The 24,051-nt window shown below is 35.0% G+C and overlaps 1 protein-coding gene across 2 annotated transcripts in view; it reads right to left on the bottom strand.

The window, feature by feature from the left end:
- LOC125062479 (homeobox protein caupolican-like) overlaps positions 1-24,051 on the bottom strand; it is a 92,840-nt gene that overhangs the window by 20,600 nt on the left and 48,189 nt on the right. For both annotated transcript variants that reach the window (XM_047668451.1, XM_047668452.1), the window contains exon 2: positions 8,024-8,392. In XM_047668451.1, coding sequence (XP_047524407.1) covers positions 8,024-8,392 — 369 coding nt within the window. The remainder of the gene's footprint in view (positions 1-8,023; positions 8,393-24,051) is intronic.

Raw genomic sequence — 24,051 nt, 5'->3', positions numbered from 1 at the left:
TAAACGCCGGCAATGATATCAATTAGACGGGGTTCGGGACCGATAAAGTTCTGCTTTAATTAGGAGAACAAACAACAGACGATATTTAATGAGGCGTGCGCACGCGGGAGAGAGGTAATTAGGTCGGGGAAGGCAGACTGAGCAATCAATTATTATTGAGCCACGCTGATTGATTCGCCCGCTCTCTGCGGTCTGCCATTGGCCCCATCGTTTTACCATTTTATTAGGAACTGGATTAATTGCAACTTTTTAACTTTCTTTGGTCCGGAAATCTAAGCTATGAAACTCAAACATTCCCGAACTCCCCTGTATCACCAGCGTACCTGCTTCGAGGTTTCGGTCCATTGAACATTTTAAATTATAGCCTCGTAATCGTTCACCAAACGCGTGGCCAGCACCATGAATTATAATCAATCGAAAACTCAACCATCTGTATTAATAACTCAACAATCGACTCGAGTTTCCGGACTCGATATCTGATGTCTTACTAATAGCTGTCAGAAGGGTGAGCAGCTGTAAACGACGTAGGTATAAATTATCTATAAAATAAGGACATTAAAAACCATTTAGGGCAATAACTATTCTGTGAATGGCAATAAATAAATTGAATAATTTATTCTGATACTGGAGTGAATGTTAGAGGTGTCAGTTAATGGAGGAGAGGGGGAGGACAAAGCGCCCCCGGAGCGCTATTGTCGAATTACCCTGCCCGTGACATCTGTCCGAATAGCAACAATAACTCGCAAAAAACTCGGATTCACCAACTAAAGAGTAACCAAACGTAAAATATATCTACGTCTTCATTGACAGTATTGTTGCGAGTGACATATCATTTATTCTATTTTTAATTTAGAACCAGTACGGTGGTCCGTTTAATAGGAATTGTCACAATATTGTAAGAGGTGTAAATTTTGCCATTTCAGGGTGCTTAATGTTAGATGTGAAATGTTTTGTGTTGAATGACGATCTTATTCCAATTTGATGTTTCATGTTTCCGTAAATAAGTAGAAATACGTTTTATAGAGTTGATTTGTGTAACAAGAATTTCTATGTATTACTGCGATTATTATATGTGTTATATAGTAAAACAAACCAATAGCAGTACAACCTTTTAGGCCTCAGATTTCTGGAGAGGAATGATCACGAAACTATATGTTTGTTTGTATCATTTGTTTCTAATAGCATCGCCTTTTTAGAGTCTAAAGCATGCCGATTTCCTCACGACCTTTTTCTTTACCGTAGGAGCGAGAGATGTTTGTGCACATACACAGAAAATCCTTTGGTGCACAGCAGGGAATCGAAGCTGCGACCTCAGGTCTGAGAGCGGCAAACTGAAGGTACCTACTAGGGCAGCACTGATCTATGAGTTACATAGATCTTACAAATACAATTTACAATGTTAATAATGTATTAATATTCTTCAAAATAGATAATGCATCTGAAAGAACCAAGCTTTAACTCTTGATCAATTCTAAGGTTCTAATTAAACGTGACAGGTTTAACCCATAAGAATTATTCATCAAAGCGGAAACTTTGACAGAAAGAGACGAAAGACTATTTAAAAGAGTGCAATTAGACTTAATTGTTTTAAATAAAAGAGATTTTTTTGTAAGTTTTATTAGATGTTTGATGCCGTAATATGGCTGTCCTCCATAGGACCATTAAACTAGACAAAATAAACTGGTTTCTAATCTAGTTATATAGGTTTATATTTGCTTTTTTTAAAGAATAAACTTTGATGAAACTCGCACACTGTTTGACTGTACGTAAATTAATTCTTTTTTTAAAGAAAAATGTAAAATCTCTAGTAGCAATATTTGTAAATATGTGAGCACCATGTATCTAATAATAATTTAGTTATCGGCTGCATTGTTTTTTATAACACCTATTTAATTTCGTATAGTAGTCTTTTTCTGGGCTTCACATATAATTATCAAATCAATATTATAAAAACTATTTTAAAAGAGTAAGTATGGAGTTTCTTGCTTATTAATTTCCATATGAAATTGCCTTTTGGAAGGGGCAACTAGAGTATTATTTTTAAAATAATAAGTGTGTTCTTAAATTGTATATTATAAGTATTTCTAGGTATACTTTTGATGTTAAAGAATAGCGGCGCTCATCTTCTCATGACTTCAAAAGGAGATCCGTTTAAATTGTAAGTATTGATGGAATAAGTTTGATAATCAGTTTACCTTCTAAGCTGATAAACTTCGTGCGTTTATGTTTGTCCACACTACTACTAAGACGGTTACATGTAACACGCCGAGCTTCAGAAAATGTGGAAAACGTTATTGTGTACCAGGGCACCTAGACCCGGACTAGGCACATACTAGACCTGGACTGATCTAGTAAAGACCCTTACAGATGATGCCCTGGCGCAGAGTCTTGCCGAAGACAGAGAAGAGTGGAGGAAGTTGTTCGGAGCCATTAACCTGACCTTCAAAAATTAAGCTACTGTAGTAGATGGTGTCCCCAAATCCGTCGAAAATTAAAATTCATAGAGGTCCTTATTGATTCGATTCAGTGTAACTTGAAGGACAGCCTGCAACAGGCAAATAATACCTAAATAAATATAATAAAAAATAAATAATACCTCGTAAAAGTTATCTTATTATTAATGGCCAGTAACTATCCTAATTGCATTTTTATTTATTAAACTACAATTTTATATAGTTAATTAAAAATAATTTAAATTGTAACCGTAAATATTTTAAGAATTGTGGCTCAACGTAGGATTTTTAACTAAGGTCGTAGATTCGCCCGATTTGCGTTCCCGGATGTGAACTAATGGACCTTTCTATTTTTTTTTTTTAAAGACAATTCACACCAATTGACCTAGTCCCATGCTAAGCTGGTGAAGCTTGTGCTATGGGTACTAGGCAACGGATATACATACATATTATAGATAGATAGACATATACATATTTAAACTAAACACCCAAGACCTAAGCACAACACCAAATGCTCATCACATCGATGTTCGTCTCAGCCGGGGATCGAACCCGGGACCCATGGATTCGCCGTCAGGGGTACTAACCACTAGACCAATGAGTCGTCAAACCAAACCAAACACAACAAATGTTTTAATTGTTGTCTTAGCGCCAAAAATCGACGACGGTTGCCTTGCCGACCGCCTTAGTGGTTAACATGAAGGCCCTAAGCTCGGTTCCCAGCGCATAAAAATTACATAGTTGAAAGATACAGAAGGCTGATCACCTACTTTCCTTAAAATATCCGGCTGTAAAACTTACCTCGACCTAAAAACGCTTTTTTAAGTAAATTATATAATAATTATTAGGTTAATATATACAAAAATATATACACATTATAATTAAATTTCTACGTCTTCTTATAAGTAGCACAAACAGTTTATAATTTGGCCCCAATATTCACGAATATAAATTAAACACAATAATTCATTGCCCACTTAAAAAGCCTCGTTATTACAATAATAAAAACGTTACCTAAAAACCCTCACACAATTCTTAAACAAACTCAAATGAAATAATAACGCAACACATATCTTACTTTCAATCGACACCTCGTTTTTTATCCGACTAATGCCCGACGAATCGCCGCGGACAAAAATTACGCCCGAATCACCTTTTTTAACTTCCGGCCGAGATAACGGTCAAAACACCTTTACATTGTTAATAAGTTACGAACGCTTAGCGACGACCGATAATTGCTTATAGTATAAAATTGTTTCTTTCAATTAGATTACATTAGGACAATTTCCTGGGATCGAGAATAAATTGTGAGATTAATCGTGAATGTCTCCGCACGGAAGGCATGCAATACCCTTAATTCCGGGTCGAATAAAAGGGTCGCAACAAATTTCCAGGAAACTGCTTCATCCACAAACCGATGAGCTATGATTGCGTCGCGTTGCGCGGTCAGCGCGGTGTGGAAAGTGTGTCCAAACAACAATAAATGCATTTAGCTCGGCCTTTGTTTGATTTATTATGGAGCCGTGTAGGTAATATTTTATAGGAGTGTGAGGGCGCGCGTCGGCCTCCGCGGGACGTCGGGAAATCGGGAAAAGCCGAAGATTTATGAGCGGGCGAGCCGCAGGCAGGACGCGGGTGACCGTTCGGCCACTCCGACTGTTTGCCTAGTCATTAAAGTCGGCAAGCGAACGTTTAGTGCGAAGATGCCGAGCAATTAACGCTTTCGAGGTGCGAGGGTAATGGGCCGGTCATTGTTTGTAAATGATTACGGTGTTAAACTGACACGAGAGCTGACAGATTTTATTTGCACGGCCATGTATTTCAGTCCGATAAGCGGAGCGCTTATGTGTCGCCGGTAGATAAGGCCACAGAAGTGTGCGTCTCGATATCTATATGTATACAAGCAAAGTGTCAATCACGGCGAGGCGGTCTCTTACAACGTTTTATCAGTTGTCATATAACCTAACGCATTTATGTCAAATCGTAGATGTTGTGATAAACACACCTACGGACTGTTGCGTCATCGCGATGGCGGCTGATATACAAGTAGACACGTTGTTACTAAAAAACCGATAGGTTCGATGCTATCAAGGGAGATATGACAAATGTGAATCTTGTAATGAGAGTTTAGTTACCCAAAAACTTGTTTGGAATGAATTTGGTAAAAAAGTGAGGACCAAATCCTGAAAAAATGGAATAAAAGGGATAGCAACCGAACAAAGTTACCGAGGATGAGAGACAAGTGGAAGAATTAATGAAATGGACTTAACGTTAAGGCGGTTAACAAATAAAACGGCAAGAAAAAAATTAATATTCCTGCCCGTATGAATTTGCTTCCTTGGTGTTATTTTTAAATTTTTAAATTCTTCACATTTGAAAGGCCGTCTATTGGTTTTACCGAATTCAGTTTTAACACTTGAAACATGTTAATATTAATAATGGTACAAGCCTGAAAAAGTAATCGCTATTAATTACTTCAACTGAAAACTTAAAAATACATTATCAAATTAAAAAATATTTCTAAGACAATTTAAAATTGAACCTGCGAGTAATAATAATCATATTCAATCTTACACTTTGTAAAAATCGAAAACTGATAATGCTACTTAATTTTTATAAAGAAATGTTTTTTTTTAAATTTATTTATTTATAAAAACCCTTCGCCCTTGTTATGGCGACCCTAAATTGACAAGAGTAAAGTAATAAGTGAATAAAATTGACAGACAAAACAAATAAAGCAAACATACGAAATTAAATAACTATAGACACTAAAGGCAACTAAATTAATACACCGAATCATATGTGCCCTTTTCAGAAATTTCCGAATTAAATATTCCTTACACAAATCTAGATAGTAGAACTTAAACCATAACTAATCCCCTCTTCCACAGCTTAAGCACAAAACTATTCCCTTTAATTTGATAATTAGATGCGAGATCTGTTGATTAACGAATAAAAGCAAAGGCGGGACCACCCACCGGGAGACGGCTTAATAAGACACTCATTAACACCTTAATGGCTATTTTGAATTCGCTTCATTTCGTACTTTTATTTTCTCTTGTCTCTTTTTCACCGTTTGCGTGCCGTCCCGCTCCTGCGCCCTTTAATTGAATTTTTCTAATTCTCTTTAACATAAGATTAGTGACGTATTTAAATTGGTGTTCTGTTACGAATCGGTCCGGAGTCTTATCAAGCGTTTAATTTACTTATGATAATGAAGTTCAAGTTGGAATTGATTTTAGATGACGCGTTTTTAACTAAGTCAAATTAAGAAAAACTCTACGAATTGCGTTTGAAGGTGAAATAAATCTGTGGCGCTACAACCTCTTTAGGTTTGGGCTTCAGATTTCTCAATCTCTTTCATGATCAATTTTCAATCTAATAGGCAAGTAGGTGATCACTGATCAGCCTCTGTGTGAGACACACGCCGTCGGCTTTTAGGGTCTAAGACATGTCGGTTTCCTCACCATGTTTTCCTTCACCGTTCGAGCGAATGTTAAATGCGCACATAGAAAGGAAGTCCGTTGGTGCACAGCCGGGGATCGAACCTCAGGGATGAGAGTCACACGCTGAAGCCACTAGGCCAACACAGCTCCTACGTTTGGAGATATTTCGGTTAAAAATTCAGGAAGAACATCCGTGGAGTAATTTTAACATAACACATTCGAAGGTAAGATTTATGTAGACGTACCAATTGTTAACATGTATTGCAGTACAAAATAAATATAACTAAGATTATAGAGATTGGCAGTTTATTTAGTATCAGAGATATCCGTTAGTAATGAATGTGGAAATGTAAAGCAGCTGTTTTCAATGCACGGCGTGAAATAGTTAATGTTTCAGTGTTAATATTAAACGGAAACTCACCCTGAATCCCGATCGATTCTTGCACAATTAACACATGTCCGTACGATAAAGCAAAGGAAAATTAGTGTGTACAAGAAGGCTGATCACGTACTTGCCAAAAATATTAAATATAAGCTTAAAGCCAAACTATAAATACGGCCTAATAAATTAATAATGTTGACACAAAGTTACCCCACAGTCGTGACAACATGTCAGAGACGAATATTTTGCCGAATCGAATCATATTTTAATTGTTCACATTTCTTAAAAATTTACATATGCCTTGTAATTATCTACACTATCATTAAGAGCCATGACGACGTCAATGAATTAACATAAATCCTGGCTGCGTGTTGACAAAATGAAATTGCTTTGTAAAAAACCAAGCATATTGATTATCAAAGGCACACAATAGATAAAAGATGGCGATGATCATTGTTGTTAAGTTCCCTGCGACAGACGGCGCCACCGGAGTCGCTCGTATACTAAAATGGCAGTTGAATATTTTCGCTCGCAAAGATTTAAAGCTCGCGTTATTCAAAATTGAAACCTAAGTACACGCACATAAGTCGAGTTCACGTTAAATACGATGAAGACTTATGAAGTCAGACACAGTATATTTGTGGCGGAGCGTCGTCATTGTTCGCTAAATTGTCTCTTGCACGGAACCGGCCGAGCTTGTCGTGAGTTAGGTATGAGCACACAGCACACAATGACAGCGTACATACATTTAAACACCTGTTATTAAACATGCACGGGGTCACAACTCACAGAGCGTAGGTACTCAGAAACCTCGTTAAATACAATGACAGATAGAGATCGCTGCCAGCGGTTTAGGATGCATCAACAATTACTGCGCACGGTGATATTATAATTATAAAGTTCAACGAACTTATTAAATTATATTCTGTATGCCAATCTGAACCAAAAAGCATCAGTTGTAAAACAACGGAAAAGTGATTTATAAAATGCCTCCAACTCCCAAGATTAAGACGGGAAACTTCCGTTCAACACTTGTCGAAAACCGGATCATCTTTCGTTCGATAGGATTTTCTGGGCTTAGTATATTTCACATGTGCTACGTGTATAAATCGTTCGAATCAAATTGACTTGATCTTCTTATAATATGAAATTGTTCAGAAATATAAGTTGTGGATTTTTTCTACCTTTCCGTGGTCTCTAGCGACACGGCTCAAGGCCCTTCTAAGGATTAACACTCCCACACACGGGAACCGCTCATTTGTCCCCTACTCTAGAGACAAGGTGCTAACTGACGTAACTCTTCGAAACCGCGGTCCGAATTGACACTAAGAACTTATATCGGAAAAATAATACGTATAACATTGGAAGCGAGTGGTCAAGGCTGAGCTGGAGTGTAATTGGTATAATAATGGCGGTTGTATTTCGAATATATTTTCGAGTTTAAATATTAATGTTTCGTGACAAGGTGGCGGCGCAAGTTTCGAGGTGTCGGTAGTTTTCTGGCCCGGCGCTCACGGACCGGTTGGATGCCTTGCACGCCACGCTATCGCCAAAACCAAACGAGGAGAAAAAACGATAAAACTTACTCCGACGCAATCCCGATAACATGTAGCCATATTCATTTAAAAAAAATTAACAACTATTCGATGGCCAAAACATCGTAAACTCTTCAGAAAATTAGACAATAATGATGTAGTCTGGTTTAAAGAACTGTATCGCCATTGAAAATTAACATAACTTACCAAAGGTGAATAGAAAGCTGAACTATCGACGCCAATACTTGGATACGGATTTTGGTCTGTAGATGGGTAGGGGGCGCCGTATACCCCCACCGCGGCGCTTGATAACCGAGGATATGAGGAGAGAGCAAGTCTTGCCCCATCATATTGGCAGGAACAAACTGTTTGACCGGAGACCGGGTCTGTGATTATAGGCCGAGGGGTATCGCAACACGAGGCGGCCGGTGTACTGGCATGGCTTCCAGCCCCGGGTGACAGAGCGCCGCCAACGACGCCTGAGCCCCCTGGTGATAGTGGTGGGGCGGAACTGGAACCACCGTCTGGTGAGGTTGCCGCTCCACCATTGCCCGCCCCGCTACTGCCAACCAGCAACTGAAATCGAAGGATATTTATAAGTAAAGAAATATTATTCTTATTAGGTACTTTAGTTTGGTGAAGACATATTATCTCCAGTGTTATCTTTTTAAGATGATATATCGACAACAATGACGCATGTGTAAATAAACGTGAAATTTAATAAAAAATACAATTTTACCTATTCTTTAAGCGCTCTTTCAACGCTCTCAGCCAATAGGAATAAAATATTGCGATAAATGTGGACATCTATCACCCCATAACGACTCATTTAGATTTTTTAAAATATAAACCATTGAATTGAACCGTCGATTCTCATTTGAATTTCTTGAATAAGTGGACATCTTTATCCGTCAACATAAAGGCTATTTTACGATAATGTTCGGACATAACCTCTTTTGAAGTAGAGAAAAGATGAGATCGGAATAAGTGAAAACTCAACATTCAGTCTGTCTAATATTTATTGTTGAATTTGAATGGCATTCAACACATAATAAAAATAAATAATTGCCGCCGTAAGGAGCTGTTTATTTCACGATCTTCCTGTAATAAACGTATTTACGTTTAATTGGGTCTCAGTGGATTTGGAATGTTAAAAGGTAGAGTCAATAGGTTGTATAATACAATCTTGATTATAATACGGTTAATACAAAGATTATTTAGATACCTACAATTGATTGCGTACAGTAGGTATAGTATATTATATATTATATACCTTAAGTATTTCTTTCTAAAACAAAAATATACAGTATTTACAATATTCTTAAGCTGCATAGTAATAATAATTAACAATGGATAAATAGAAAATTGAAACCAATTTAAAAAGTTTTGTCCCTACGGCAGATATTGTTCTCAACGTTTCCTCACTGTATTGCGTGATTAATTCGGTCGTAATGCCTACTTCAATTGGACAATTCAAAAATATTTTTTCGATCCGAACATGTAGTTCCTGAGATCAATCTCGAGATGTTTTCAAGCAAACAGAGAGAGCTCCCAAGAACGAAATGTTTAATAAAAAAAAAAATTTACAATAGGGTTGTGACAAAATTCTTAAATCGCTAATCCCCAAACTAGGGAGTCCCTGTGTTGTGAGTAACTAGATAACAATTATTCCGTGGTAAAATTGATCTGTTTATTGATATGTTGCAAGTTACATTGGTGAATAATTTAAAAAAATCTTCTGAACGTTAGTGTACGTAATTTATTTGCATAAAGAACGTAAATTGTTAAACTTATTTTTAATTTTAACTAGATTTTGTCCACGTTGTTGTTTGTGGAGGAAGAAAATCTTTCTTCCACCGACCTAAAGGGATAGTCATGCTAACCACCGACTGGCATTATTTAAAATTTAACAACCCTTTAGGATGGTTTTGTTTGAATCTTTTTTCTTAAACCAGTCTGAATGCCAAATAAATGCCTGTTTCGCACCGGTGATGATATATGATTTTATACCTAATGTACGGATGAAAACTGCATAAAAATCAGTAGTAGACTTAGTTTCATATAGCGATAAGCCTTTCCGACACTAGCTTGCCTACCTCGTTAAACAGAAATTCTTATTTCAATAGTTTTCGTACGACGCGGTTTTGTTTATTAGACTAAACCAGAATCTGAATGTTACTTAAGATGTAACCTTGGATATAAAGATAACATCTCAGATCAAATCTGATGAGGACAAAACGCGATAACAATAAATTAATTATTAATGAGCAGAATTAATAAAAATCAATAACAAATGTTGTGAGTGTTGTACACTTTAAAAATCACAGGCTGTCACTGTTACTGCGATAATTAACAGCTGTCATTAAAGTCATATGAAATCATATTTCAAAAACTCTTTAAACAAATTCATTATGTCAATTTGTGTACATAATTCACTAATCTCCATGATAAAGGTGACAAAAAGAAAGGGTTTTGGAAGAGATTCAGATTTCAGATATTGTTCCTAGATATCAAATCAAATTAAAATACTAGACAATTTAAAAAGCAACAACACTTACTTGTGTGTCTTTTTTTATACATAACTGAACAGACGGTTGACCACGATTTCACTTGATGGTAAGTGAAATGTGGCCCATAGGAGGGCACACCTGTCCAGAAGATGCCTATTTATCCTCCGCTTAAATTATCCCATACTGTATAATTGTGTGTATTTTTTATAATTTAAATCGAAAGCTTTATATTTTAGAAATTAATAATAATAATAAAGCCCGTTTTATTTCCAATCATGACAAAATCAAATTATAATACACAGCTTAGATTATTTTAAATGTTTATAATTTTTTTTTCTTTTGCTTGTTATTCTATATTCTAGCTTCCTTCAGTACCGTCGATCGGAACCCATTCACGGGTAAAGGCCTCCTCCAGCTTTTTCCAACTGACTCTGCTTATGGCTCTCTTTCTCCATTCGTTTCCTGCTACCGCTTCTATGTCTTCCATCCTCTTCTCCTTCTTCCTCTTGGTCCTTTCAGTTGTCTTTAAGGTCCACCTATTACCGGTGTATCTTGCTATATACACCGGTAATAGGTAATGTAAGGCATCTATAATTTTTGTTCTTCGTCTTATTTTTTTTTCTTTTTTCGCTATTAATTTTATGATTTTTTCTTATTTTAAGTATGCTTCTTTCCATAGCTTTCTGGCATGCTACTAGTTTAGTTTTTTTTTAAAATTACAATTTAGAAGTATCAAAATAATTCACACTTCTAATTTAATAACACTAAATAAAAAAATAATTGCTAAACAGTTACTCGAAGTAACATTAATACTCCCTAGTATCATAACAGTTACTTCCTGTCATGCTCAAGCATACTTATAAGGTATCCATTTCACGCATTGCATACGCGCAATCCTATTGATTAGTGTTTTTATCGCGTCATGATATTGCATTGATCACATATAAATAGTTTTATGATTCCAACACCATTTATCAAGTTCAAATGAAATTAGATTAACTAGATTACTGTGATAAATAGCTTTAGATTGCTATTTTTAAATGTGATTAAATACTCTTTGCTGTTCCAATGTCCAAACCTAGTATTAACATGTACAATATTAATAGTTTTTAGGCGTATACTCTATTAGGACCAGATTTATTAGGAAGTTTCCCAATGCTGACGGTAAGTGAAAATATTGACATTTTTCAACACACAGGTATGCTCTGACAAAGAATGCGAACAGTTCTAGCTTTAACTACTTTAACAAGATCTAACTAGACACACAAGTTTTTTATTATTTTATTTTTATGCCTACTCACAACATATAACCTTAGGTAATCATTGTTTTCTTCTTTAAGTGACAATACAAATTTTAAGGCTTTTTGAATACTGCAAATTTTGTTCTAAAAGCAAATAATGAACATTACACATACATTTTTAAGTCTAGTATTTAATAAATCAAAAGGCGTTTTTCATATACAGTTACATAAGGTCTATACATTGAGTAAGGCTTCGAATCAAAACAAAAACTTGCAAAGCCTTGGTGTTCGAGGTTGCGAACATAATTTCTATGGCTTGACGCACATTAACTGCTTGATGGATTATATGTGCGTTGAAAGGCACTTTTGATAGGGTTAAATTTATAATAAACTCGTAGAGTCGAACGGAAATGAAAATTAACGATAAAATGCTTACTAGAACGTTTTAAGGCCTGTGATTTCTTTGTACTAGGTCAAAATTCAACCAAAAATGTTGTTTCAATAATTTTTTCAGTATAATTAGGATTTTCAATCCATTCAAAACTCTATTTCAAACATAATATTTGCACGAAATACTTCAATGATACTCCTGAGTACCCTCTACCGTACTTCAACTAGATATGACAAATAAAAACATGTTTATTTATCATATATACTTAAACTTTTGGCGGTAAAAGATTAAAGGGAGTGAAGAGGTCGAAAGGACGTTGAAAGATTTGGTCAAATATTGGGGTAGAGTTAGAAATAATAGCCAAGTACGCGTACCTACGTTATAGGGTTGGCTATGTTACAAATAATAACTGGCCATTATCTTGATACTCTGCGCAAAAAAAACAATTTAAAATACCCAAATTCTGAATGTGTCAGTTGTTGACACAGTTCATACGAAACAAAAGGGAATAAAGTAAAATTTATCTATGGAAAATTGTGACAATTTTAAAAATTTAAATTTCGAACAAAAATTTGTTTTAGGACAGTTTTTGTATTTAGTAAAATTGTACTGTGTGGAGAAGAATATAATTTGAAAATGGAATCTTAAATGTGGCAAGTGCATTGACACCCCTAACGGAACACTTCACCCACTAATGCTCCGTTTGAGCACTGATGTGTTTTCTCTAAACAAAGCGAAACGTCTTTAGAGGCTCTTGTTTGATACTACATTATGGATGAACGAGTTTCAACATACCATGTAGGTACAAGACCCTATCGCGGTGAAGTCGTGCCTTTTCAGGCCCGCACCGTAGAGTATTTGTTTATTTCAGAATGGAAATACGGCTTAGGAATGTTATTTTTTAAACTTTTAAAAATAGTTTATGTATATATAACAAAAATAGAGCAGTGTTGACCTAGTGGCTTCAGCGTGCGACTCTCATTCCTGAGGTCGCATGTTCTATCCCCGGCTGTGCACCAATGGACTTTTTATGTGCGCAATTAACATTTGCTCGAACGGTGAAGAAAAACATCGCGAGGAAACTGACATGTCTTAGACCCAAAAAGTCGACGGCGTGTGTCAGGCACTGGAGGCTGATCACCTTCTTGCCTATTAGATTTAACAATGATCATGAAACAGATTCAGAAATTTGACGCCAAGACCTAAAGAAGTAGCGCCACTGATTTATTTTATTCATATAACAAAAACATATATTTTTATTGTTGCATACATATAGGTAAAATTATAAGTCCACGCTGAGCTATCAAAAACGTATTGAATGGCATACGGGAATGTTCGATCGAGACTGACGTTAGATGAACCAAAGTTTTGTCCTGTCAGATTTCTCACTCAATGTGAATGAATGAAAATTTCATAGCATTCATTTTGCACGAATTCTTTTTGAATGCTGGATGTTTGTGTTACGCTTCATTTTGAATCCACGTAGTGTTCTACTGATGTTTTTTCATGTGCAATTTTAATATTTAGGCAAGTTATTAATGTATATATATAAAAATGAAACCCGTTTTCCGTTGTCACGACATAACATGAAAACTGCTTGACCGATTTGTCTGATTTTTTTTTTGTAATATACCTTGACGTACGAGGATTGTTCTTACGGAGAGAAAAATTAAAAAAAATTGAGTGAAAAAGTCTAAAAACAACACTTTTCTATATTCCCATACAAAATATTCGTAATAATACTTAAAAGTCAATTTGAACTTTAATACCATATCATAAAGTTCAAATGTTAGTGAAGGGGTTTCGGGAAGGTAAATTTTTATTTTTTGACATAATGTATTTGTTGTCTTATCAACTTTCTTTTTTTTATCTTACTAGCTAGACCGGTGTCCCGAATAGCAGAATAAATATTTAAAAAAAAATAAAGAATCGACTGTTAGGCGGTACGATGTTCGCCAGGCCAGCTAGTATATCATAAAATAGTTTACAAAAAATTCAAAGTTATTTATATTTATTGATAATTATCACAGTTACAATCGTCACACATAGACAAGCTGTGGAAACCAGCTATTTTCTGTAATCTATAGTTATCTATAGCGTGTATTCCAGTAATTAGTAGTATCTACCGCGTTATTACAGGTCGTACTTATATTTAGCTATCACTGATTCAGATGTCACCCGGCAACTGATAACGTTACAATGTGGTATGGTGTCTTTGGATTATAAACTCTATTGCAATAGTCATAAAGAGTTAAATTCCATGTGATAATTAATAAGTGAATCATGTTAGTGATCGATTGTATGTGTTATTATTCGAATAAATAATAGGTTAGGGGTTATTTACGGTATATAACGTTAATAGATGGGGGGAAAACTGTGCGTCAACTGATGTTTGGCTTTGCTAGTACTGTTTGGTAATTTTAAAATATGTCACTTCGTGTTTTTACCGTAAAGTGTGTTTTATTTTATATATTGACTTTTGTTATGTGAAAATTACTTTTTTTTTATAACTAATCATTCAAAACTTGGAAACTAGACAGTTGCCATGGTAACGAATTATTAACAAATGCCATAAAACCAATATAAACAAAAGTGATCTCAAAATAACAATTGAATTAGTTCCCGCATTTGGTTACTGAATTTGGTTTTTCGTAAGTTGCCAAAACAAATTCAATTAAGAATATTCTTGTTTCAGAGAAGAATGAAACGACATAGAACACCTAAAAAGAAGAACACTATACCGATTTAATAAAATCTTTGACCATTAGAGTTCTTTATTATCAAAAAGGTATTTTAAGAATATTTTCCAGTTTACCTAAAGGAAAGCGAACCGGGACAGGCTAGTAACAGATATTTTAATTAAACAGATAAACATTTCTTATAATCACAGTCTCAAATATAAAAACATTAATTATGACGTCAAAGTTTAATTACCAATTCATAAAAAGTCGATGCCATACTCAGTAAACAGAGTGTATTACTTAGTGGGGTGACTCGGCAAACAGAAGTTTCAATAAAACTACCCAGAGAGGACACAGCAAACACTACAGTCTACGACTTCTCTTAAATTAAATAAAAAAAGCTTTATTTAGCCCAATCTGTCAAGTGAAAAGTGTTCCGCAAAGAGAGGGAGAATTAATGTTTTATGGGCGTTTATTAGATATTATGGGGTGGAAAACAATACGTAGGGGAGGTGTTATAATCAGAATGGATTTATTTCGTATTAACTAGTGTTGTGGCCCTTGTACAGATACTGGAGATTTGTCAATCAAGACTTTAATTAAAAGGGTGCAAATGGTGTTTTCTATTAAGTTATCTTCGTATGAACAGACATATGTTATTATGCGATTTGGATATCTAATTAATTTGAGGTTTTTTCGTTCGGTTAACGAAGTATTTTTATTAATTAAATTTTGTAATGAAGTATCATTGGTTTGGCTTAATATGAGCTTCAAATAATCGTGATACTAGTTTCTAAATTGCAAGAATATTATTTTATACATAACATATAATTTAAATACTAGGAGAACCTTATGTGGCCAGTGTACTCAATGGTATGATTAATTTTCTTAATAACTTTCAACCACCAGCATTGGTACACATTTTATTTTAAACACAACTAAAACTAAATAAATCAATCAGTGACGCTACAATATTTCTAGGTCTGGGCCTCAGATTTCTGTATCTGTTTCATGATCATTTGTTTATCTAATAGGCAAGTAGGTGATCAGCCTCCCGTGTCTGACACACGCCGTCAACTTTTTGGTCTTAGGCAATCCGGTTTCCTCCAGTGTTTTCCTTCACCGTCCGAGCGAATGTTAAATGCGCACATAGAAAGAAAGTCCATTGGTGCACAGCCGAAGATCGAACCTACGAACTCAGGGATAAGAGTCGCCAGCTGAAGCCACTAGGCCAATACTCACTTTAAACACAACTAGAGATTATTAAATTGACGAATCTGCGTACAATTGAAAACCATTCTTCAAATTAAAAATAAATATCTTTACAATTAACACTTTGATTCGTTGTTGACCGTAATTGATGACAATAATTGCATTATTTATAATTAGTTATAAAAAGGTTTAGCTTTTATGTTTTTGTTTAATTTTTATATTAATAAGTTTTTTATAGTATTAGTACCTATATAATTTACTTTAAAAATAGAAATAAAATAAATTAATATATATTAAAATAGACGTAGTAAAGATACATAAGGTGATAAGAAAATGTCAGAGATGCTATTAGATAGGAATGAATATCAATTGTTAAATCCGGTCCAAATTTGGCTAGATAGAGGTTTTTATCAGATTATCACTTCCTATGTATATTGATGTTTATTAATTCCGTTTTTCTGCGATTAATTTGAGAGATAACAATTCTTAGTTCAGTCGTAAATATTTTATAAATATTTAACGATAAATAAAAACCTCCTTAGACCGCTTTGAAGGTTTAAAACGCAGCTTTCTTAAACTCAATTAGTGTTTTATTGTTTTTTACTCATGTTATGTCTCTTTTCGTTAAATTGTATTAACGGTGTACCGAAAAGAGACTCTTTAAAACCTATGAGATCGGTTTAATTTGTTTAATTATGAATGAATGTTTGTTTAATATAAGGCTGATTGAAAATATAAAGAGATTATACTTTCACCCTAATCAAGCTAATCATACAGTTAATATTAAAAAGCTAAAATTTTCGAAGAAATAGTATAAAAGTGTCATTTGTAAATCACCGGACAGCAACACATCGCTAAGATTATCTCCTTGCAATCTGATAACAGACATTTATCACATTTTGAAGGTGTTAGCTCATTAGTATTAATGTTATGTTGATTGGTTTTATAGCTTACTTTTAATGATAATTAAATAGATGTGAGAAAAAATGTTAACTGCCCAACGAGATAAGCGCCTTTACGCGATCGATTTAGAAATGAAGAGAGATCCTTAGAAGGACTAAAGACACCGACATTTCCCGAAGTACGGATAGTCTATGGGGCAATATAGTCCTGGAGTGAAGACCGAAAACCAGTCGGCAAATTACCTGGTGAGGGTGTAGAGAGGGCGAGAGGGAAATCGTTAGTTCTGGAAAATTTGGGTAGAGGCCTATGTCCAGCAGTGGACGTCAACAGGCTGACACGAACGAACGAACGAGAAAAAAATATTTGATATGTATTTGAAAACGTTTTCGCAAACTGTTTACATAGTGACGGATAAACATTTTAAACGTTAGTTTTGCTTAATTTTCCTTTTGTGCCTCTTTGTCTGTTTGTGCTTCATTGCCTGTTTGTACCCAAGTGTCTATGCCGAATTATACGTAAATGCCTCTTTGTTTACCCGTATCTCCTTTCTTAGTAATTCACCACTAATAGGTGTCATGGGGTTAAATTTCTAACCTTTTCTGGTTTTTATAGACCCCTTTGAATTGTAGAATGTAGGAGTAAAGTTATAAAACCTCAACGTAAAACTTAAAGACTTTCAGTTTAACAAGTTCTTGACCAACTGACTCATGGAGGCTGAAATGGTTTAAAGTGTCCGGGTTGATCCTATCGAATCCGTCATAGACTGGTAACAAACACACAAATACAAACAGGTCAACGGTGACTTTCGTAGCGAGTTTATTTCTAATATCATCTTTGTTGGAACAACTTTTGAGTGAATTTGAGGTATGCTTTACAGCGTACGCTGTGAAATCAGTTGTATAGGTGAGGGTGAATCATTAAGTACAGAGTGGTCTACTTCAAGAAGAGCGAGAATTTTTAAAAGGCCGTAAATGATATACTAGCCGATACCAGCAGGAGCTATCTCCCAAAATTGTGAGTGTTCTTGAAAATTCTTTTCACCAGTCAAACCTTGGACTTACTTTAACCCACGGAGGCGGTGTGTAATTGTTGGGCGTGGTTATATTACGACTAGATACCCCAGCCAATGGCCTTACAGCGTCAATATTTGATGAGGTCCGAAGCATGTCCATCACGGCGGGCGGCGGTCATTCGCACTTTAAATAATATATTAGGAGTGTCACACCGTAGTTTTCTATTTCATATTTAACAATGTATTGATTTTATGTGTTTGTTGTTGCCTTCTTTCTACAAATAAACTACTTTTTTTATCATAAATTTATCAGTATTCAATTTACTCTCTTTCAACGTAAACCTGAAAGATCTTTATCGTAAACTAACCTGTACCATCAAGGCATAGAGGTTTTCACTCGACGAGTATACGTTCATAAATATAATTTATATGAGGTAAAGCAAGTTTTCTACAAATGCTTTACTGCCAATTAAACTAGGACACATAAGTATGTTTCTTTCAGTAAAATGCGTTACGTTCTTAACCTTATTATAAGGTTAAAGTGGCTAAGACATTATTAAGCACATGCCTAGGTTTCACAGTTTCACACTGAATTATGTAACTATGGTTTATGACTTCGCAGTAATAATGGCAGTTGAGTTTCATTATTGGACGTCAAGGCAGAATATTAAATACCATTCAACTCAACGTCCATCGTTTCACAACGGAGCGTTTCTTAAGGCAGTTCTTGCCGCGCACCACCGCTATGTGGAACCGCTGCCTATTATATTTCTGAACCAATTCGACTAAGGGTCTTTTAAGAAAAGGGCATACCAATTCTTAAAAGGCCGGCAACGCACGAGTGACATTGTGAGTATCCATGGGCGAGCGGTATCACTTAACATCAGGTGAGCCTCCTGCCCGTTTGCCTACTAAATAAAAAAAAAGCCGCGAGTACTAACGAGAGGTGACTTAGCAAGAATGATACATAAAATCAAAAATCATTCCTATTAGGAACGACAGAGTTAGATCTGTAAATATAGAACTAAACGGTCCTGCCGTGCGAATGTTTGACACGAATATTTGAACGAGCTCGTGTCAAACATTTGGGAAGGTATGCTAGATGGAACTATGACTAAATAAACAGAGCGAAATCAGTTTAGTGTTTAATTGGACGGTATACTTGTTTACTAAATAGCTGTAGCAGTGTGGGTCTAGTGGCTTCAGCGTGTGACTCTCACCTCGTAGGTCGTAAGTTCGATCCCTGAGCTCTAACAGACTTTCTGTCTATGTGTGCGTCGCTCGATCGGAGGTCATCTACATCGTGGGGAAACATGCCTTAGACCAGTGTTTCTCCACGTGAGCCCACGCTCCACGGGTAGACAATTTGACGAATACTTAAATTATCCTAATCCTTGGGATTGATTTTCTCCAGTTCAAAAAAAATATATGACTCAAAACTTAGCGATTAAAAAGAGTGGCAGGAAGTTTCTTGCCAGTTCTTCTTGCCCGCTCTACGCCCTTGACTTACGAACTGGTAGTAGGATGTAAATTTACAATTAAATTAACTTTTTTTTTGACGTTCATAAGTGTTTACTTTTTTACCTATATGAATAAAGATATTTTGAGTTTGAGTTTGATAGTTAAGTTAAAATTTATATTTTATTTATATTTCAGTTTTTCACTATAAGTATTTTCATCATTATATGTATATTATCATTTAAGTTTCCTAAGTGAGCAATTCAATATTATATATTAAAACTTATGTATGTTACATTGGGGTATAAGAATTTTAGAAAGAATGGTACAAATGGTACAAAATGGGCATGGTACAAAAAGTTTTGGGAAAACTGCCTTAGACCGAAAAACTACTTGCTACTAGGCCTATTAGAAAAAAACAAGCTTGAAACAGATACAGATATCCAGGCCTTAAAAGGTACCTCCTCTGGTTTTCTAAATGTATGTTTATTTTTTACCTAAAGGCTTCAGTTTACAAATAATCTATTTAAGATCTAACAACTACTAATTGGAAATTACTAGCGTAATCCGAAAACTATATTAAATTTTAAAATAGCGTAGTAATAAAAGCGTTTAATAATCTAAATAACGTTGATCCAATTATACTTATTATAGTTAATTCTGGCAACAATTTTGACCAAAGTTACGGGATATGCTAAGGAGGACATCATAATAATTAGATCGTTATCAACCGTTATTATAATATGAATTTCTGAGCATAACATTAAGAATGCATATTTTGTGTAGTGTCGAGATAATATTCAAATAGGCATAGTTATGTGTCGATACATTTTATAATCAACTTAGAAAATGCTTAAAAGCAGTAGATATATTTTGTTGTGATGGGGAAATTGAATTAAAGCAGCGTTGGCCTAGTCCAGCATGCGACTCTCATCCCTGAGGTCGTAAGTTCGATCCCCGGCTGTGCGCTAATGGATGGAACGGCGAAGGAAAACATCGTGATGAAACCGGCTTGCCTTAGATCCAAAATTCGACAGTGAGTGTTGTGTCAGGCACAGGATCACCTACTTGCCTCTTAGATTGACAAATGATCATGAAACAAATACAGAAATCTGAGGCCCAGACCTAAAAAGATTGTAGCGCCAGTGATATTTTAATCTTTTAATTTATGTGACATTACGAAAATTATTTAAATAGAATTAGTCTATTGGCCTTGCAATTTGACGCGGCTAAAATATCGATGGAATCATTTGATAACGACGGATATATCCAAAATTTAAATATCGATATTAGTGAATCCCTAGTGGTTGATTAGAATTGCCGCGGGCGAATGTGTAATCGGCCTTTAAGCGCTGGTCCTTTTAAGCACGCCATTGAAATCGATAACTAATCATTATAATGATTATGAGTTGTCTTATTTTGCCCTGACGAACAGAAGTTAGGCGGAAAGATTCCACGCACGCTGACCACGAACAGTTATTACTATGTTCCTTTGATAATTATAATTATCTTGGCAAATTTGTACTTTCATTTTGTGTTTAATGTGGGTAAAAAGACATTTTATTATAATTTGAAGTCTTTACTGTGGCATCTACTTTCTCCAGTGGCAATCGATTTTCGTTTAGTTTTTTTTTTAATTATCTCTACGTATATGTTATGCTTGCCTATAAGTGCTTGTCACATTAAAAATTGATTTCTTTTTTGTACCAGTGTGCCGAGCGGTGGCAAACTTTTATAAATAAATACATAATTTCTCAAAGTTCCTTTCCTACTGTCTTGTTCGTCAAAACCCATAGGATTTTTTTTCATTTGCACGGAGTCGTGGTATATTCAAAATTACATTTCAAATTTACTTGAGTCTTTAACTCAGCCACACATAAATACCTTATTCATTAAAATGAAAATAAAACAAGTTAATTATAAGCAGTTAGGTTGTCGCTACCTCATGATCCCATGGAATTAGTATGTCACGATTATTTAGGAGTTTGCTCGAAGATCAGTATCTCATGCCTGGAGCAAAAAAGCGTTTGGGTAATTTTGGTTAAAAGCTTAAGTAGTAGCCGTAAATTTATTCCTTTGATAATCGCTCATAGCGTATACGCCAAGTGTTGACGTGGGATTTCACATTTTAGATACTAACATGTTCTTTTTTAAATAACAAAGCGGCTTAAATATAAGTATTTCCTACAACTTTGATTGTACCCTTCGGAGTATAGACTCTTGGGCCGAGTGCACAGGCGGTAATTAAAGATTTAAGTTGGCGCCTGGTAGATAGTACCGGTAACCCCAGAGCTGGTGCATTTTCGAAATTTGCTTTTATTTTCTAATTTTTAATTATTCTTATTATTATTATTTATGTAGGTTAAGAATATTGTAAATTTGAATTGTTTCATGATTTTTTAAAAAAAGGGAATTAATCTTAAGTCAAAAGCAACGTTAGCGTTTACTATGAATACTTGGCACTCGTTGACTTGGCCCCGGATTGTAAGTTCAACGCCAATAAGCAACAGATTAGATGCTATTTATGGTCAAATTTGCAACTAAAACTCCATGGTGTATTTTTATATTTATAACAAAATTTCAGTTAGATGACCCCAAAGCTGGTGCTTTTCTTGTCGTGTATACATATTTAGTTTTAGGCAAAGTTATATACAAGTATGATTCCTAGTCCATAGGATACATCTCACACCGTACAGGTTATAATGATACCGACATTAAGTCACGATGTGCGTGAATGACGCTTCACGAGCGCCCGTCACACCGACATGCGACATTAGCAATGCATGGCTCGGACCCAGCGTCGCTCCGAACCCAGCGTTGATAAATAACAATCGCGTCCGAAACTACAATTAATGGTTATTTAACGCGATTCCATTTAATTATCGTGAGGCGAATTGCGTTATGCCAAATTCCCAATGGTGTTTCAATAATGAATTCTCGAACACGTGTCAATTGTCTATCGAATGCTTATAATCCGAATATTCGAAATACAAAAATCACTTACATGTATTGCATCGTACGGTTGGTTCATAGCAAATAACTTTAATGGAAAAATCTTCGAGCGAACTGCGAACACAATCTAAATGAAATGCAATCAGCCGCAACGCGGCAATTTGAGAAGCATGTCTCCTTAAATTATTATCGATAAATGCTAAGCTTTAACATTAATTACAGAGTAAAAACGTAACATGCTGCTTTAATTAATAGACTAGAGTGAGCATTGTTTGTACAAAACTTTGTCTATGTAATTATACTGTATACTTGTTACACGTCTTAGAATTGATAAGTATAGCGAGTCTAATTTATATTTTTAGAGCACTAGCATTAGTTCTACTATATTATAATTTCCTACAATATTATCTACGCCTTTTCACATACATAATACCAGTAAATTGATGATATTTTTGTCTTCATATGTCATACCTGAATTATGAAACTTTAAAATGGCGCAAATTTTAGGTTTATTCTAAAGATAAAGAACGGTGTAATAGTAGGTCTGTTAAGAGCAATGAAATAGGTTAAATAACTTGTATATTATTATGTTGGTAAGGTAGAGGCCGGCGGGTGTTTCGAGTTTGGTTTATAAATAACATTTAGAGGGTGGGGCGGGGGTTCGGATTAAGAGGTCGGGACTCAATTAAACTGTGCTACCGGACCCGGCTTTTATTGTGGACTTTTGTGACCTCCCACCGGATTTCCAAATAAATGGACCCACTTTACGCAGAGAGTGCGTTTGCGAAATTCTGTAGTAATGTTTGGTCCCCTATGAACGAGTAACGGTGCCGTGATCTTGTTTGCTAAAGTAATTATCATAACCTGTACTGTAGTCATTCAGATGGTACTTTTAATTATACTAAGCTAAGGCTTAGTATATTTAATATAAAAACCGCTGACGAGGCTCTTCAGTAGATTTTATATTAAACAAGTGACGTGCTAATTTCATACAAAACTACACGCTGGTACCTACTGATCAGCTTACTTAGAATAAAATTTACACAAAAATGGGTCTTTTTGGAATAAAATTGTTATAAATTTATTCTGGTGTGTATATATCTAATTTAAATAATATCAACTAATAATTATCGCAATACAGCTAGGAAATGCTGTCAGCGTTAAATCAACACTGCCGCAGGGGACCAAACTTTTAAAATTTGTTTTAATTTTCTTTTTAATATTGTTTATGATTACTTAGTAGGTTAATAAATTGTAAATACAAATTATATTTATAAAGGTATGTATAATGTCCAACATTGCCTCTACTAAATAACATGAGAAAAATTGTAATTTTCCAATAGGAAAATGAAACAGTATTTAGAGCTCCAAAAGCGACTAATAAGAATCGGGTGTTATTGGAATTACTGAGAAATTATAAATAATAATTATATTCGTTTTAAAAGCCAATTGAATCGATTATGTAAATTCTTCGACTAATAGAAAGCCACGTTATTTGTGAGCCTCATAGGCTATCGGTACCTATATTAACCCGTGGTATACCTTAGTCATACCAGGCTGAACGAAAAGGTTTCTTTAACGAGTAGTGGGCTATATTGTGAGTACTAAAAAATTTTGTAGAACTTGAAAAATATGTCTAACTTTATATTACATATAACAAGACATCGGACTGCCTGAAATGTAATTAATGTCGAAATTAAAAACTTCAATACGGAAGTTAATCCGGATTACATCATATCAATATATAAGTCTTTCCTCCAACTTCAGTTTTGTTCCCTTTGGCGTAGAGACTCTTGGGTCGTGGGGTTCAACACAGGGTTAGAACACTAGTATTGTAGAACATTAAGTCAACACAATATTACTTATTAGCCATAA

This window comes from Pieris napi, chromosome Z (genome assembly GCF_905475465.1).
Source record: "Pieris napi chromosome Z, ilPieNapi1.2, whole genome shotgun sequence".
Taxonomy (NCBI): Eukaryota; Metazoa; Arthropoda; class Insecta; order Lepidoptera; family Pieridae; genus Pieris; species Pieris napi.
Note: the sequence above shows the minus strand (reverse complement) of the source record. Positions and strands in the feature narration are given on the sequence as shown.